This window comes from Thalassophryne amazonica, chromosome 15, assembly GCF_902500255.1.
Source record: "Thalassophryne amazonica chromosome 15, fThaAma1.1, whole genome shotgun sequence".
In the NCBI taxonomy this organism is placed as follows: domain Eukaryota; kingdom Metazoa; phylum Chordata; class Actinopteri; order Batrachoidiformes; family Batrachoididae; genus Thalassophryne; species Thalassophryne amazonica.
This window is the reverse complement of record NC_047117.1, coordinates 48,042,580-48,061,109: the sequence shown is the minus strand read 5'-3', so window position 1 is coordinate 48,061,109 and position 18,530 is coordinate 48,042,580. Positions and strand designations below refer to the sequence as shown.

Genomic DNA, 18,530 nt, shown 5'->3' with positions numbered 1-18,530 from the left:
ACCCCAGCTTGCACTGTCCATTCATTCACTGTCCTGTGATGTCCTCCCTGATTTTCTGGTTGCACAAAGGATGCAGAATGGACTATATCCCTGTGTAACTAGGGTTTTAATGGTTATTGCAATATTTTTTGTTTGCCATCAATACGGCAAGCACATCATGACTGTTTATTTTCAACTCCATTGAGATGAAATCATAAAAATTGTGCCAGTTCAAAATACTTATGGACCTGACTGTATGTGTTCCTTTTTGCTGGTGTTGTAGAGTTTTTTTTTTTTTTTGCTTTGGTCACACTAGTTACACTCACACGATGGCCTAGAGACCAAAGGTGGGGCCAAGTCACTCTCAAGTCTCAACATGACAAGTCCCGAGTCTGTTTGGTTTGCAGGTATTGCAGAAGACGTTAGGATTTGTCAAGTTGTCCTTTGACAGTGACCTTGTCCCACCTCTGTTTGAGAGTCGAGTCACACAAATTTTTTGTGGTGAACCAACTTCAGATCACTGCAGGTGTCACTGTTTCCCCTTTTGTCTTTGGACCGTGTGCACAGTGCTCTTTGTTTAGCCTCTTATAGTCTGACACTTGACATATTACAACAACATTATTTTTGAGGTGAAAACATTTATTTAACATGTATTGACATACGTAATTATTGAAAAACAAATCTGACAAACTGATTTTCAAATCAATTAGGCTCAAATGCCTGACTGGATCTGTGTAGGCAAATAAATCACAATATCAACCTAAGGCATGTATATTGCTGTTTAACACTGTTTTGTGTTGCTTCTTCACTTCAGATCAGACAACAGGAAAACAGCATCATAGTCTGAAGTCAACAAAGATTAAATACCTCATATCAAGTCCTATCAACTTACTACTAACAATTTAAGCTTCTTTCTTTATGTTGCTGATTTTCAAACTATCTGATCCGCTGGTTAGAACACCGAGCAAACAGCTATTAAATATTTATTCTTTTCTTCTTCAAGTAAGACTACATGCAGTCACAGTTTGTATTAAGGCAGTGCAGTTAGTGGGCTCCGGTTTAACTGGTGGTGGACCGGGGACTGCAGGCATGTAGGGAGGGTGAACAGGGAAGGCTCAAAGTTTTTGGTATTAAAGTTTGTGGCGACAAAGTCATTGGTAAAAAAGGAGGCAGACTCTGGAGCGCAGGGTGTGGCCGGTTCTGGGGTGGTGGCATGAACTGGTGCCATGGACAGCACCTCCGACTCAAACTGCAGCAGCTGGCCCATAAAGCTGAAGTTGGGCGAGATGATGGCCCGTCGCTGTTTGATGATGTCGAAGGCTGCGTCCAGCTGGAGCTGCTGGGTCCTCATGATGTAGGCCATGCAGATGGTCGGAGAGCGAGAGATTCCTGCTTCACAGTGGACCAGGACTTTTCCCCCTGATTGCTTTACATCATCTGGGAGAAGAAGGAAAAAAGTGCAAACATTAATGACATGTCATTACAAGAGGGTCATAGTTTTGTTTCATTGTGAGCCAACTATTATATTACATTTTTTGCACAATATTTGGGCGGTATTGCATTGATTCAATTGACGATCAACAACATTGTAATTTCTAGGTTTTAGCAAAAGCCTAGGTATATACCCCTTAAAACCAGTGAATGAACACACAAAGAATTAAAATCCATCCCCTCTGGATTGTTGTTAACATGATAACACAAAAATAATGCCAATGCTGTCATTTTGCATGTCTCCAAACTAAAAGGTCATATAATGAGGAAGAACTAATTTAACTTTGAGGCACCAGATTAATGCAAAAAGCATGTTTTGTTTATACAATATAACATATGTACTATATGTCAACCATCTGCTAGACATACATGGTGTCGTTGCAGGAAGTAAGCTTATGATCACGTTTGCTAAAAAGTAGGAGTAGGTGTAAAACTTACTTGGAGGTTAAAATAAGCTTGTTTGTTTCTTTCACTCTAATTTCATTGTGTTTTATAGTTAAAGCTACAGTGTGTAGGATTTTGTGTCTTCTTTTGGTGTGCTTAAATGGTAAATGGACTGTACTGATATGGCGCTTTTCCATCTGCATCAGGCGCTCAATGCGCTTTACAGTAATGCCTCACATTCACCCCGATGTCAGGGTGCTGCCATACAAGGTACTCACTACCCACCGGGAGCAACTAGGGGATTAAGGACCTTGCCCAAGGGCCCTTAGTGATTTTCCGGTCAGGCTGGGATTTGAACTGAGGATCCTCTGGTCTCAAGCCCAACAGCTTAAACACTAGACCATCACCTCCCCTGCTTGCAAACTGCATTATGCCATCACCTGTTGTGATTTTGTTTCCCTTCAAGTTTTCACATCTTTGGTTTCGTCTTTCCTTTCTCTTGTGATATTGCAACATGTATGTCCCTCCACTTCATAAAAATGAGGCTTCTCAGACTTGTTAGCCTACGTGAGCAAACAGCAGACAGCGTATAGTGAACCAACCACTGATTCCTCATCCTTTTTCCTTCAGGCTTCTAGCCGCATTGCAAAATGTGAAATACCGAGTAAGTATGTTCCTTTTGGGGCAACTGTATCTATATGGCAGTGCAGCATGGCGGCCTCCATGAAGGGGCCTGTTGACAATGTAGATATGAAGGGTTCATTGTAACCTCAGGAAAACACATTGATTCATTGTTGTAGGTAAATTATACACTAATGAAAACATGAATGCTTTATTTCAGATCTGCAAATAAATGCTCCTAAATTTTGCTGTTCATGTTATATAGTGAAAAACATAAAAAGTTGTGAGAGACTTCGGGCCACATGTTGTTTTTGTTCCACTTGGGGTTTTATAGGTGCAGACCTAATTTCAATTCAATCAGATAAGATTTAGAGGTCCCCAGAGTGACACAGTTTCTCTTCCTCCACTGGCAAGGCAACGTCACCCTAACGGGAGAAGACTTGATGCCATTATTTTTCTTTTACAGGTACATGTGATGGCTTCTAATCGCAAAAAATGGTGGTCGATTGGTCACCCAGAGGAGAACATTACTGGAATTACTGGATTGCTACATTGCTTTTTTGGGGAAAATTATTGCTTTGTGGAGGACCCCTAAACACTGTCCGATTACAATAACATTTGGCACAGATCTTTTATTTTATTAGTGGAACAAGAACAACATGTGGCCCAAAACATTTTGTAATATTTGACATTTTAAACAGGTCTACTGTAGCTTTAAATATACTGAATACTAGGTTTATCAAAAATAAAAGTACTTTACTTTGGATTTGCCTTTTTACAACAAGCAACAGTGGCAGAGAAATGACAACCAGGACCATGTGATTAACAACAAAATAAAAGGCCTATTTTACAAAGTATCGACATTTCCCACTGTGCTGTTAGTCCTATCCCGGTTCTTATCGTAATACTGTCCCTTACAAAGTACAAAGTCAAACTATTTCTCAGATTAAATTTATTCAAAATCACAGTGAAAAACAGGCCTGGATTCTGAAGGCATTCTCTTTTGCAGGAGATCCAGAACCCCGAACAAAGGACTGAAACAGTTTCTATAAAACACAATATGGGCAAATCCTTCCCTTATTGGTCCCCTGTGGGCATAGAGGGAGGGGGCCCCAGACCCTTGCTCAAAACCCGCGCGATAGCGGGATTGTGATTTATATTGTAACCTGAATCTCTTTGTTATAAGTGGATAAACCGGTTCAAACCAGTTCCACATGCACGTTTAAGCAGATACCAAACTAAAAGTAAACCAAACTAAAAGTATCCCATTTAAGTCAAGTAATTATGTAATACCAAAACAAAATAACAAAATAGTATATAAACACACAGATATATCTAACAGTGCCAATATTCCTATTTAAACAAATATGTAAAAGACTAACAGCAAATTATCATGTTAAAAAGTTATGACATTGTCCAAAACAATTCAAAACTGAATAGTTGTCAGGGAGTTACTGATGGCAATTTTGCAGACTCACTGACTGACTGACCCAGTGACTCCATTAATCCTAAGCATGCCCTAATAATTGCATTGAAAATGCAACATTTCTTATTATATGTATGGCTTTTACTTTTTTATTTTTTATTGGAGGGGTTTAAAAAAAAATTAATAAAAAATTAATTAAATAATTCCTATCATTTTAAAATAGAGATTAACAACACATGAAAATCATGTATGAAAATACATGTTCACACATTACATTTAGAGCTGCAAACACTGACACACACGCAGGATGCAGATATCCACAAGCGCTTCAGAGGCTTGTCTGAGTCACAGAGCACAGCTGTTTGGGGGCACCAGGGCATGCAGCACCCACCACTGTGGCACAGAGGTGTACGTTCTAAATTAAGACCGGAATTCTCCTACGCGCTCTTGTGCCTACACACAAATCTGCCTTCTGTCATATAATGTGTTCTCAAAGAGACTTTTTGAGATTGTCTCTGAGCTCCTGCAAACACCTACATGTCTGCTTTTCTGTTCCGCTCCCTCTGTCTGTCTAGTTTTGGTTTAGCGACAGATGTTTGCTCCTTCAAAGCTCTATATCAAGCATCTCTGATGGCCACTTGTGGCGGGTCACTGTGTAGGGAGAATGAGGAGGATTTGTGATCACTCTAATCTTCCATCAACCTCATGAATAACTCATGAAATTACCATTTGGAGAGGGTGAAGCATCGAGAGAGCAGAAGGATTCTGGGAGCTGAAGAAAAGGAATTACACTCTGTCGGTGATGACGTGCCCTCATCTGCTGGAGACGTTGTGGCTCAACAGTCATTATTTCCAGAAAGTCAATATTTATGATGTATGAACAGGTAGCTCAGTGGGATAAGGATTTGGACTTCCAATGTGTAGAACTTGATTCAATTCCCACTCAAGCTACCAGTCTGTGTCTTTGGACAAGGCACTTCACCTGCATTGCATCCAAGTCTTTAAGGTCCTAGTTTCTCCTGTGTTACTGCATGGTTGGGAAACTTAGAAGCTAACCTAAGATGATGATGAGACACAACCAGAGAGGTAGTGATGTACTGTTTGTTTGCGTGGATGGCTGCCATTAGGGTGACCACATGTCCCACTTTATGCCCAATTTGAGATGGTTTCTGATGTTGTTATTGATGGCTTCACTTTTGAAATGCATGTTTAAAACACACTGAAGGCTGACTCACAATAACAACACCAGAAACCATCTCAATTTGGGGCATAAAGTGGGACATCTGGTCACCCTAGTTGCCATCCAGGACCAAGGGTGGTTCTGTAGTGTGGCAGATGCAGTATGTGCATCACTAGTGCATGCTCTCACACCTAGCCTGACCAGTGGGCCTCCAGGCCTATATAGGACGTACTTTGTCTTCTTCCCTGATGGTATGATTAGGTCAGAAGTGTTTCTGATTAGTGATCCATTTTAATGGAGCTCCAGCATTTTGTGGACTGCTAATTCTTTGCTATAGTTGATTCATGTTGCGAGGGTTTCTCTGGATATAAGCTAAAGCTGCTTCTGGACTAGTTTCTTACCTAACGCAATTGATTGGCTAATACAAATACAGCCTAAATGTAGGCTACATACCCAAACACTACATATAAAAGTGATAGCACTCGCCCAATCCGTTCAGTCAAGCAGCTTGTGGTGGAGCTTTGTCCTTAGCTATACTTGTCTATAAATAGCCACCATCACACCATGTTCATTCTCCACTGCCGCTGTTATGCAACATCGCTCTGCCGTCCCACATGCTCTCTATTTCTCTGATACATTTTCACAGCACTGCTGCCCAAACAACTCCTCTCTCCATGGTGTGTCCATCAGTTAGCTTTTAATACCCCTCCTGACCATGGTAAACAACCATACGTGTGTCTGTCCGCCCCAAACTGCCCCATCCAGCCCTTACAAAACACAAACAGCTCACCCACTTCTCAAATTTATTGTCCACACCCAGGAAATCCTCTGGGATTAGGGCACAGAGACAACGGTGGTAAAGTAGCATGTTTTTCTCAATAAGGAGGAAGGAGGGAAGTCAGAGGGGGGAGTGAGGAGAAGACAAGCCAGACCTGAATGAAAGCAGACTGAATGGGTGGCAGTGTCTGAGGCGATCACATTAAAATGATTAGTGTCGTGTTTGTGACTGGCAGGAGAGACGCACCGATAAGAGGGGCTTATTTGAAGGCAATCAAAGTGTTTCAAAAATAAACCCATGAACACGTGGACGTCTATCCAATAGCTCCTAAAGCAGGAGGATATTTTTGAGACTCCTTGTGCTGATGTTGCACTAGAAATATACTGAAGGCATTCCAGGAAAAGACTCTATCTTGGTGGTGGAGGAGTATTTATTTCCTGTTTAAATTTTGGTGAGTGAACCTTTTGGCCAAATGAATCATCATCTTAAGAAACGAAATCCTTTAGCGAATATTTAGATCACAGATCCAAAGACATAATTTTATTACCAAAAAAAGGTGACAAACTGTCTCCAAAGTAAATTTTTCAGTGTAAAATGGGAGTACACCAGGACTACATTTGGTACCACTCCAAATACAATTAATTAAACTCTAACACAGAGTGAATTCAACTCCATTATAATATAAATCAGGGATATCCCAGTCAAGTTTGTGTGCCCCCGACCCCCATCTGACTTATTTAATATTGAAAATCTTTGGCTACCGAGTCCCAGTCCAACAGGGCACACTGCAAGTATATTAAAGTCAATCCACTATATATGTTTGGCAGTTGAATAGCTGTCCAATGCATTAAGAAGAAGAAGAAAAAGACATACAGTAAAACTCGTCGAACCATCATCATATAAACTGGATATTCACAAAAGTCCCAATGCTTTTATATGGTTTTCCATGTAATAAACATTGTATATAATGGATTTTGTACAACGTATTTTCGCTCACATCAGGAAAAAAAAAGTCCTGTCCAATTGTAATGTGTTTCCATTAAAAACCTCTCACATGTAGCAGACAGAGCAGTCTGGATGTGCCCAGTAACAGAGGTACGAAATGAAGTTCAGCACTGACACTCGCCAATTTGAGGAAAGTGGGTACCGTATTACCATGATTAAAAACCTGGGCGTTTATTTTTTCCAAACTGTGCTCAGAGACGGGACCTAAACTAAAATATTTAATAGTTTTTGCAGTGCGCACACTGATTACATTTCAATCATGGATTAAATACGTTTGGCAAAAAGTCTGCAAACATGACCAATTTCGCAGCACAGAGTCAGAAAAAGACGCTCAAATGACCTGCAGTTCATGGAGGGAAATTACACATACTGTTGGTTTGGAGGTTGATGATTGTATAAAGAAGTGGAGCTTGATGAGGAACAAATTAATCCAGACAAAGCCACTGTTCCTGTGGCAAATTGCATAAAGACACAACAGAGAACTTTAAAAGGGTCACGCACACATCAACGCCATTGCATGGCCACAGAATTATGGAGTTGCAGAAGTATAAATTTGGCTTTTGGATTTTAAGGTACCACTCCACAGTGGACTTAGAAAAAAGTGACTCCACCAAATGTAATCTTTTGAATGGACATAATAATACAACAACATGCTTTTGGAGGGCGGTATGCATTTTCAGAGGCCCGACGTTCATGACCAGTCACCCAAAATGACAGATATTCGCCTGAGTTAGCGACTGGACTTAGCGACTGAGATACACAACACGTAACGCGTACATAAAAAGTTGGCTCACTTTAACTTTTGTCATGTCGGCTGGCGCATGCTGCTCTCCAAATTTGGCAGTGCATCCTCATCAAGCTGGCTGCTCATGGCTGCTGTTATCTTACTATCCATGAGAAAATAATCCGGAATATCCATGTTGGGACCAACACACACTTCTTGCGTTTTTAGTTTTTTTCCCTCTGCGGACAGTTCTTGGGCTGCGCGCTGCACGATACTGGCCTAGCAACGCCTCGGTAAAGTGATAATAATGCCTGGCACTTAATTAAGCAAGAGGCATTATTTTTTTCAGATGAAGTTCTGATCATTCCGGTCATTAAATAGGTCAAGTCCTGATTCAAGGTCGGCGTTTAATCAAGGAATCAAGCCTAAATGGTGCTGGGGGTTCCCCGTAGATCGTTCAATGCCTCCTGACTGTAACTAATCTGTTACATATAGTATTAAACGGATTTTATCCATTTTATACATATAGCAGATTTTGATTATAACAGACACAATTTACTGATCCACCTGGATCCAGTATATGCGAGTTCTACTGTACTTCTGAAACGTGTAAAAACATTGCTGGTGTTCTAGCAAGCACTGACTAGAGCAGTGGTCATCAGCTAGACTGACATGTTGCCTTTGAGCTGGACTGTAGATGGATTGAGGTGAGAGAGAATTAAATTAATGTACAGGCCATGAGGCCCATTGGGATTTCATGGTGTGAAGCAGATGAGAATCCCGAACTCCACTGGATAGGATGCCAATCCATCGCAGGTTATTTCCCCGTAGAATAAGACAACGCAGACTAAGTGTCTTGTTGAAGGACACAGACAGGTAGTGTGACTGGGATTTGACCTGAAGTGTACATATTGGCAGTCCACCTCCTGTCATACTGATGTACCTGCTCTGGGGTTCTGATGAGACTCACGACAGAATTGACCTAATTAAATGAGGTCAGTTCTGATCAGTTCAGCTATGCCTTGAGTGGGCCCGATACCAATCTTTGAGATCAGACTGGGACATCCCTAGGATAAAGGACTCTTATCAGAGTTGAACAACTTGATTTAACACTATAGTAAAGCTGATTTTAGACTATAATGTAGTTTATTTAACTCTGTTTGCAGTAGGAACACAAATAGCCTGGCAGATTCTATTTTAATCTGCAAAATTTACTGTGTCCCTTTATCAGAACCCATTTACACAGTGATCATTCTTGCCAACTCACCAATGAAGTCTATGGCCTCTTGGAAGTGGGAGCTAATGTCGGCCATGTGGCTGTCCTCCACTGGGATCCACTTGTAGTTGTACTGGCCTTTGCCAGGTTGCAGATCCCTGCGTGACACATTGAGCAAGGCTGTGATGTGAAGGTCACTGAGATAGTCCTGTCTGGAAGCATGGTAGGCACTACCGAGGTAGAGGAAAGGTAGGATTTCTACAGGTTTACCCTAGAGAGAGGGAAGGGAGGACGTAAGACGTAAGTCAAGTAGATAACAAGGAAAATGTACCACACAGATAAAATTCACACCCGGTAAGACATACCAGTGGACAACAAATGTCGATGCAGTTTTGACAGTGAACCCCACCACCCCCTATGCCTCTGGCCCAAACCACAACATCTCATATCCAAAAGAACAGAACATATGGTTCATTCGTGTGTACAGCTGAAGTACTTCTCCTAAACACTGAGTCAAAAAGCCTAAATTAAGTCCATCACAGACACAATAGAGCTCTTTGAGCTGCGAGAAAGCCAAAGGGTTTTCATTCATGCAGTGAGGAGATAGGGGAAAGGTCAGCGCCTCCATTTTGAAGACTTGTGACTGCTGCCGCATTCATGAAATGTCGGCAAAAATGAGAAAATACGAGCTCCAACTCAGACCAAAGGATTTGAATGTATGGTTGGGTTGTATTCGTTATATATTAGTGAAGATTCCAGCTTCAGTATTTTTGCAAATACTAGAATTGTATTATTTGAGTCCAGTCTTGGTCTCAAGACCGGTCTCAAGACTACCTTAGTTTTCACTCAGTCTTGTCTTGGAATTGAAAGCAATTGTACTTGACCTTGACTCCATCTTGGACTAGAATAGGTATACACAGTCATTAAAAATGATATAGTAATCATTATTATATTAATAATAATTAACACATTGTAATGGGAGCCATCAAACAAGCTCAATATCTGTTTGAGAGATTTTTACAACATGTTTAGTTTTGGCATACATGTTTTGTTTTGTTTTGTTGAGGACCTTTTGAGTGTTGAGGTTGACCCCAACTGAGCTGCTGAACCCGTCACCCTGACAAAATTTCACTTTTGAATATGTTAAGTTAAATTTGAGATTTTGAAAACAGACTTTTTTAAGGTCTCAAGTCTTGGTCTCGACTCACACTTTTAGGTGTTGGTCATGACTTGGACTCATCCCTAGCAAAGTGATACTGTTCCCGAATCAAGACTACAAATGGAAATACACTCATCCGAGACATTTTTCCAGTAAGCAACTGTAATAACTTATTTATATCTTCCTCACAGAGACAGCAAAACTGGAAGATGTTACTTTGGGTAGACATATTGCTTTCCAGCTTGATCAAGTGAACCTCAGAAATGATCATAGGCTTTCTTAGTTTACTGATGTCTTCAACACAGCATGTATGACGCCTGTTCAGAGCAAATGTTCTGGCAAAAATATTCTACAAAGTGAAATAAGTCAAACCTAGCAGAGGAAGTGCACCCTGCCTAGGAGGAAGGATGGGTGTTTCCATACCTGATCATAATCTGGTTTGTGGTGACACAGCTTCTCGCTGTGGCTGTCGGTTTTTTTCTCAGCTTCACCTCCGCTCTGGTCGATGGGTTTCACCTCAGCGCAAAGTTCAGGGTACTGAGAGCGGAAGTTCTCGTATCCTCCTGAGAAAAAGGGGAAAACCCGTGAACTCAGAGATAAAACGTGATTGACACTGACAAACCAACACACATGTCCTGCGGTGACCGGCAGCCGGATTACCATTCATAACCTGATTACACGCGCGTAATTAATTAAAGGAGTTGGCGGTGGAAGGAGGTCGGTAATCCTGTTAGGACGCACAGGCGGCAGACGGAAATGGAAGTGTTTCAAACACATTATCGACAGACAGGATTCAGGGATTGGGGTCTGATCGATTCGTTTTTTCTTCTTCATCCCTCTTTGTCAATGAAAGACACCGCAGCGGCTATTTGCCTGCGTTTCTCCACCACTGACTCATCCGCTCCGTTGACGCACGCAAAGCATTTATCTCTCCAAGAAGTGAAGTGTGTGTGAGAGAGACAGGGATAATGACGAAAATAACACCGTGTCCCGCCGCTTGATCTATCTATCTATCTATCTATCTATCTATCTATCTATCTATCTATCTATCTATCTATCTATCTATCTATCTATCTATCTATCTATCTATCTATCTAGATAGATAGATAGATAGATAGATACTGTGATTGTTATAAAGACGTACAAAGACATAATTGTGGATAATTTGATGATAACAATAATTTTGTTTATACTATTGCACTTGATCACAGATCACAGCAACAAAGTGCTTCACAAACAAATAAATAACACATCACTACTTCATCAAGAATAAAATGAATAAATGGGAAATAATGCTCTCACCTTTTAGGAAGCAGATCTTTGCTCGGCTCACGAGGTGCGACAGCGTCTTGATGACTATTTGTGCCACACTGTCTTTCTTCAGTTTTTGCCAGTGGGACGTCCGGTCATCCAGCGCCACCACCGCCGAGATGCTGCCCTCTCGAAGCCGGAACAGGGCTCTCTCGTCCGGAATGACAAACTGCAGAGGCACCGGCCCTCCTCGGGACCTCCGGACCACCACGGAGTTGAGGTTGACGTTGACGGAGCCTCTGATGTTGGAGTTGGTGAAGGAGAAATACGGTCGGCAGTCCACGATAAGGCAGCTTCCACACTCCTTACGGATGATTTTCCTCAGACGCCGGCAGTCGATGCTGGTCACCTTCATCGTGACGTCTGTGGGAGGGTTTTGTTGTTGTTGTTGTTGAATTATTGCCTTAAGAATTGCTGTGGCTCCTGTCAGCGAAGAGCCCCCCGCGTGTCCGTGCCTACATTTCCTCTGAGGGGATTCCGGCCGATCAGTTTTATCTCAATGGGACCTCCGGCGCGCGACGTCACGAACCATTTTTGGACACCGACGAAGTGTGCTCACAGCAAACCCCGCCCACAGCTGTGACGAATGACTCCGCCCCCGGCCTGGGTAAATACCCTCGTAGCGCTTGAATCAGCCTTTACTCATACTGTGGTAACTTAGCGTTTAATGTTTCTAAAGAATAGTACATCATTCAAAAGTCTCTGCAGGAAAGTTCCTGTAACACAGTGTAAATCGCATTTTTTTAACCCCCCCACCCAAAAAACAAACAAACAAACAAACAAAAAAAACAATAAGTACTTCTGCCTTAATGTTTACAAATTCATTCTTTCTGCTGAAGTAAAACTTCTGTCCACAGTTTGAACCACTTTATCTTTGACTAACACAATCTTTCTGCTACCATGTCGTGATTCAGCATCACAAAATATACATTAATCTATTGGTTTGTGTTATTGTCACGAAAAGTGCATCATTTTATTTATTCAAATACATTCCGTGACGGCTGCACAAAATTAAAACTGATACAGTGTGTGTGTGTGTGTGTGTGTGTGTGTGTGTGTGTGTGTGTGTGTTGGGGGGGGGGGGTATGGTTAGTGTAAGGCAGGGGTGCCCAAGTGTAGTCCTTGAGATCTACCTTCCTGACACTCTTGGTTGTCTCCCTGTTGGACACAGTTGGAACAGGGAGACAACAGGGAGACAACCAAGAGTGTCAGGAAGGTAGATCTCAAGGACTACACTTGGGCACCTCTGGTGTAAAGGGAAGGCGTAGGGTTAGTAATGCCAAGATAAAAAACCCCTGTCATGAAAATTTGAATCATTTCGTGATGGGAGCACACAAAAAAAACTCATGACACTTTGTTCTTTCCACCATATTTAATCCATATTATTTAATTTAACCTTTATTTAACCAGGCTAGTCCCATTGAGATCAAAACCTCTTTTGCAAGGGAGACCTGAGCAATTATAAAGTTTCTAATTCACCAAACCTGCATGTGTTTTTTTTAACATGGGATGAAACCAGAGAGTCTACACACAAACACAGGGAGAACATGCAAGCTTCAAACAGGGGGGAAATCAAACCCATGACCTTCTTGCTGTGAAGCAACAGCGCTAAGCACTAAACCACCGTGCTGACACACTGTGCCAAACTGCTGAGTTAAACACTTATCATGAGGTAATTTTTCAAGGTCATTCAAGTTCAAATGTCATGTGACCAACAGAAAACCAATTTATAACTTCCAGTTAGTGTTTAGTAATAACATATGCATATCTTTAACTTATAGAGTGCATAGGGCCCAAATTTTGACCTGTTTTGGACTTTGACTGTTAACTGATTTTTCCTCAAACTCACACCTTATTCCACTAAGTTTGGTCTAAACCAGATCAAAAGTGTTTGAGCTGCCCCATTCACACACAAACACACACATAGGGACAAAAACTATACCAAGACACACGCTTACATTACGCAAAAGTGGAATTAATCTTTGTGAAGGCTGAATAAGTTGAGACAAAAAACACCTCCAGATGCCAATCAACACCAAGATTGAAAGGCATAGAGGTCTTTATATGACACCAAAATAGATCCTTGTCATTTAAAGAGTGGATTGGATGTCATATGACACTAATTATTTGTCCCATTGTATGAGAGACATCATGTACCGTGCATTTTTTCCCCCCATACATTTCACTCTATTGAATGTCTCCATCAGCTTTTTGGAAACATGCTTCAGTGATATGAGGAAGCAGTGTTCACGGGCACATCTTCAGCTGCAGTGGAAGCTGTTTTTTACTGGATTGAGAAAAGCAGATGGGTGTTTCCACACAGGCACTAAAATAATCTTAGAGGTGTGTGTTGGTGAGATGCCTGTGGGGCAGAGTTAATTGCTGGGTGGACACACAAGCAGCTCTGTGCCCCACTGCACCTCTGCTTCCTGCACCAAGAAAAAACACCTGTCAAATTTCAAATAACATAGCGCAAATCTATTTAGGTGTCATAAAAAACAAATAATGAGTGTTCTTCCATTCATTTGAGAAAATATTCTTTCCATTGTGCTCATAAACATTCATTATTTGCATACTATGAAGCTTTAGCTTGCTAAAAATTTCAATAACCCAACCATAAACCTATGTTAGAAAATTGGCATCAACATTAGATTTTTTTCCCAACATCTTTTTCTCACATTCTCTGAGCGATTCAGTCCTGTAGCACCCACAGTTCCCACATCATTCATGTGATATTTTCTGTTCATTGGGCAGGGATCGAACAAGCAACAAGATTGTTACTGTGAAAAACAACGAGAAAGAGAAACATTTTGGAGAAACAAGAAACATTTTGGAGAAATAAATAAATAGTCATGTCATAGTCATGCCACCATGCCATGAGGTACACTAGCAGTTAAACAGAATTCTGACTTTAGAATCAGAATCAGAATCAGAATTGCCTTTATTGTCATTGTAATTTGCATTACAATGACATTTGAGTGCAACTACAAAAAGGCGCTTTCTGTGGTGCGAGTAATTTTTAGCCAATATAAAAGATAGTGAAATTTAACTGGAAATTATTCAGAGTATATGTATAACTAATACAAACATAAGGTAAAATAAAATGTGGACCAAGTTAAATGTAAAACGAGAATTATATACAACTGTGGAATCATATTGCACGGGAATATTGCACATGGTTTACAGATATTGCACAAGAAACTTGAAAGGTGCAGATTAGAGTGATTTGTTATTGTTCAGTGCAGCGATCGCTCTGGAGAGAAAGCTGTCCCTGAGTCTGTTTGTCCTAGTTTTGATTGACCTATACCGTCGGCTGGTGGGTAGTAGGTCAACCAGGTGGTTGCTGGGGTGGGATGTGTCTTTGCTGATGCTAGCAGCTCTGCTGAGGTAGCGAGAGCTGGCAATGTCTTCCAGGCTGGGCAGAGAGCAGCCAGTGATCCCCTGGGCCGTGTTGATCACCCTGTGCAGCGCTCTCCTGTCTGCTGCTGTGTACCCCCTGTACCACGCTGTAATGCAGTACATCAGGAAGCTCTCGATGGTGGCTCTGGAGAACAACACCAGCAGCTTCTCCTCCAGATTGTTTCTCCTGAGCACCCTCAGGAAGTGGAGTTGCTGCTGGGCTTTCTTCACCACCACTGTGGTGTTGGCAGTCCAAGAGAGGCTGTCAGAGAGCTGCACTCCCAGGAACCTGATGGAGCTGACCCTTTCCACACATTTTATCCCACATTATTCAATCGTTGTGACACCACAAGGCAAAAATGCTCAAAAGTAAGTCCAAAAGAAAATCATTCTGCCAATGTTAGGAAAGTGTAAGAAAGAGACTAAACATTTTTTTTATGCAGATTGACATCATCACCAAAACCTGCTCAATATTTCTTTGACCAAGCGATCATGTCTCCAGAAACTGTTTCCATAATCTACAGTGTTTGTTGGTTTTTGATTTTCAGCATCTGCAAACAGAAGTTTAATCCCACTGACTGTATGTGTGAAGGCGGCCAGCAGGATGCGCTGTGCATAAGTAGTCAGTAAACCTCACTATCCAACAGCTAAAGGGATTCTCTGGCCACAAGACCAGAGCCCTGGGTTGTAGTCTTCTGGTTAGAGAGTCCACCTCCCATGGCAGAGGTTGTAAATTTGCGACGTGAGGGGACTTTTACAGCTGAAAAATGGGGAAGAAAAACACAACAATATAATTTCAATTTGCATAAAGTCTGCTAGGGAATACCCCACTTACTGTAAATCCCCAAACGATCTTATATATAGCTGCAGTGTAACAATAAGCGATGAGGGACATTTCAGGAAGAGCCGTGTAACTTCAGGTTTCTACACAAACTGTACTTTCCTGTTTGTGGCTAAAGCCCAGTGAACCTGGTTTATATTTACTAGCATGCACACTTTTAATCTGCAGAAGAATTAACCGATTTAAATGTCACACCATAGGCACAAGTGTGATCAACCCGAACACAAAGACTCAAACTGTGCTTTCTTTGAGGTTTCTCATGTCTTAAACACTCAGTACTCTTTGGATGTGGATCAGCTGCAAGCATTTTTTTTTCATTTTTATTTTATTCAAATAGCACATTGTATAACAAGATTTTGTCACATGCCATCAGGTCCACAAGTATTTGGACAGGGTCACGATGTTTGTACTTTATCCTATGTGCACCACAACAATGAAGATGAAATTCAGAAATCAAAATGTACTTGTAGTGTAGGCTTTGAGCTTTATTTCAAAGTGTTTAACAAAATATTACATTAACCATTAGGGCTGTTCATGTTATATAGTGATAAAATAAAAGTTGTGAGAGACTTTGGGCCACATGTTGTTTTTGTTTTGGGTTTTATAGATGCAGACCAAATTTGAACTTAATCATATAAGATTTAGAGGTCCCCCAGAGTGACACATTTTCTTCTCCCTCCACTGGCAAGGCAACGTCACCCTAACGGGAGAAGAGACTCTGATGCATTATTTTTCTTTTACAGGTACATGTGATGGTTTCTAATCGTAAAAATTGGTGGTTGAATTACTGGAATTACTGGGTTACTACATTGCTTGTTTGGGGAAAATTGTTGCTTTGTGGGAGACCTTTAAACAATGTCTGATTACAATAAAATTTGGCACAGATCTTTTATTTTATTAGTGGAACAAAAACATGTGGCCCAAAAGATTTTGTAACATTTGACATTTTGGACAAGTCTATTAACCATTATGAAATTATTGTCATTTTTTTAAACTGTGACTCAGAGTCCATAAGTTGTTTTTGTTCACTCGACTGCTCCCATTTTTGTTCAGGGTGGTCATAGTGGATACAGCCAGATCCGTGTTGGTATTTGGCACACGTTTTACGCTGGATACCCTTCCTGATGCAACGCCAGTGTAACCTGGAGAAACAACCAGGTCCCGCACTGCTTAGCGTCTGAGATCTGATGGGATCAGGCTCACACAGAGCAGATCGACTGGCCTCACAGTCCATAAGTCATTCAACAAATTAAATATAAGGATTTTTATTTACTTTTTTTTTTTTTTTTTTTTTTTTACACAGGTCATCATGTTTGCAGCCAGTTTTGTAGTAGGCAGTTCTAAAAAAATGCTTATAATCAAGACAGAGATGAGTGAGGGAAGCCACCCAAACACCAAAACAACTCTGAATGAGTTACAGGCTTCTGTGGCTGTGACTGAAGAACATTTGGCAACTTCATGGTGAGAAGGATTTTAATAGAAGCAAACACATGAAATCTATTCTTGATTCTGACAAACTGTAGCTGAAATATCACATCATTTTAAGAAAAAAACATACAAAAGGTTGTAATTCCTAAATGGTTAATGCAATATTTTTTCTTAGATACCTTGAATTATAGCTGAAGGTCTAGACTCCAACTCAGCTTGATTGTTTAAGTGTAACTCTACTGTGGTGGTGCAGTCAAAATTACAAACAGTGACTGTCCAAATACTTACGGACCTGACATTGTTGATTTTTTTTACAATTCCTTTATTTTTATTTATAATAAAGTAAGACAAAAGAACAATTAGAAACCAGTTCAAAGGAAGACATAGCACATTTGCTCACAAATTACAACTGTAATTCAGTAGTAAACAACAGAAATGTGACAACAATGAACAGATGCAATGACAGTGACACAAACAAAAACAAGAGGTGGTGTGTCCAGACAGACAGACAGACAGACAGAGTCAGATCCATAAGTATTTGGACAATGATTGTTTTTCACACAAACACAGGACCCTATATTTCCTTCAGAGTTGTCATGGGTGTCTTGGTGGCTTCCCTCACTAGTCTCCTTCTTGCAGTTACTCCATAAACTGTGTCCCTATCCAAATAGTTCTAGACGTGACTGTAGATGTGTTTCAATAAATTCAGTTGATGGAGGTTTGGAGAGGTGTCTGAGTGCTGGCTGAGGAGTAGAGGCAGAGCAGGCAGCACGCCACACAGGCTGATCTAATCTGGGCTTGTGACGTCACGGCTGGCCAGCATGGAAACTCACTATCAGTTTCAGAGGCCTCAGTCCATTATGTGGTGTGTTATTGTTAGATTGAAACAACAAAAGTAGACACGTACAAATCAGATTAACAAGATATTCTTCCATTTCACAAAAATAATTGTAAAGATGTAAAGATGTCCACACTTTAAAATTCTGTTGTGTTGAGAGTATGACTGTGTGGAATACATTATTTTCACAAAAGTGAGTCACGTTGACAGCTCTGTGTCTTTCTGTCATAGGGTCATATGAATGCATGGGATTTACTGTTATTACTCCATCAAGGTTTAAGATTCCATGAATTCAACAATAATGCAAGTGGGGGCATAACAAAACTTCCATGACTGTCAACCAACTGACATTCAAAGGATCAAAAATGAAATCACAGAAGATACAGGAATACAGAAGAAAATCCATATAATATATTAACCCCTAGATCCTCAACGATGCTCTCCTGCATCCTGGCCAACTTCTCATAATATTTCTATTAATATGTCATATCTAGGGTTCAAGACAAATACATGTCTCACACTGAGAAACCTGAGATTGTTCTGAACATTGTGATATGTAACACTTGCACTTTATACTAAAAAAGAAATACTTTGAAAGGGGAATTTCTTAAAGTATCATAAAATTAAGAATATATCCTGGGGACTCTAAGGAACAGATACACCAACGCTTAAGGAATCACGAAGAGCATATCGTCAATAAATAAATAAATAAAATAAAAATAAAAAATAAAATAAAACAAATAAAAAAAT

The 18,530-nt window shown here is 40.7% G+C and overlaps 1 protein-coding gene across 1 annotated transcript; it reads right to left on the bottom strand.

Annotated features, from left to right (window-relative positions):
- Positions 1-606: 606 nt before the first annotated feature.
- Positions 607-11,755, bottom strand: dusp5 (dual specificity phosphatase 5). Its single transcript, XM_034188038.1, has 4 exons — positions 11,266-11,755; positions 10,387-10,526; positions 8,856-9,075; positions 607-1,416 (listed from the first exon to the last, which is right to left on the bottom strand). Exons 1-4 carry the CDS (start codon positions 11,627-11,629, stop codon positions 1,010-1,012), a joined length of 1,131 nt encoding a protein of 376 aa, XP_034043929.1. The 5' UTR covers positions 11,630-11,755; the 3' UTR covers positions 607-1,009.
- Positions 11,756-18,530: the final 6,775 nt, after the last annotated feature.

Excerpts from the sequence above, each read along its gene's own strand:
- dusp5 (XM_034188038.1), bottom strand. The coding sequence starts at position 11,629 with ATGAAGGTGACCAGCATCGACTGCCGGCGTCTGAGGAAAATCATCCGT. Across the intron at positions 9,076-10,386 it reads ACAAACCAGATTATGATCAG|GGTAAACCTGTAGAAATCCT; the intron begins GTATGGAAACAC and ends CCCTCTCTCTAG. Across the intron at positions 1,417-8,855 it reads AGAGGCCATAGACTTCATTG|ATGATGTAAAGCAATCAGGG; the intron begins GTGAGTTGGCAA and ends TTCTTCTCCCAG.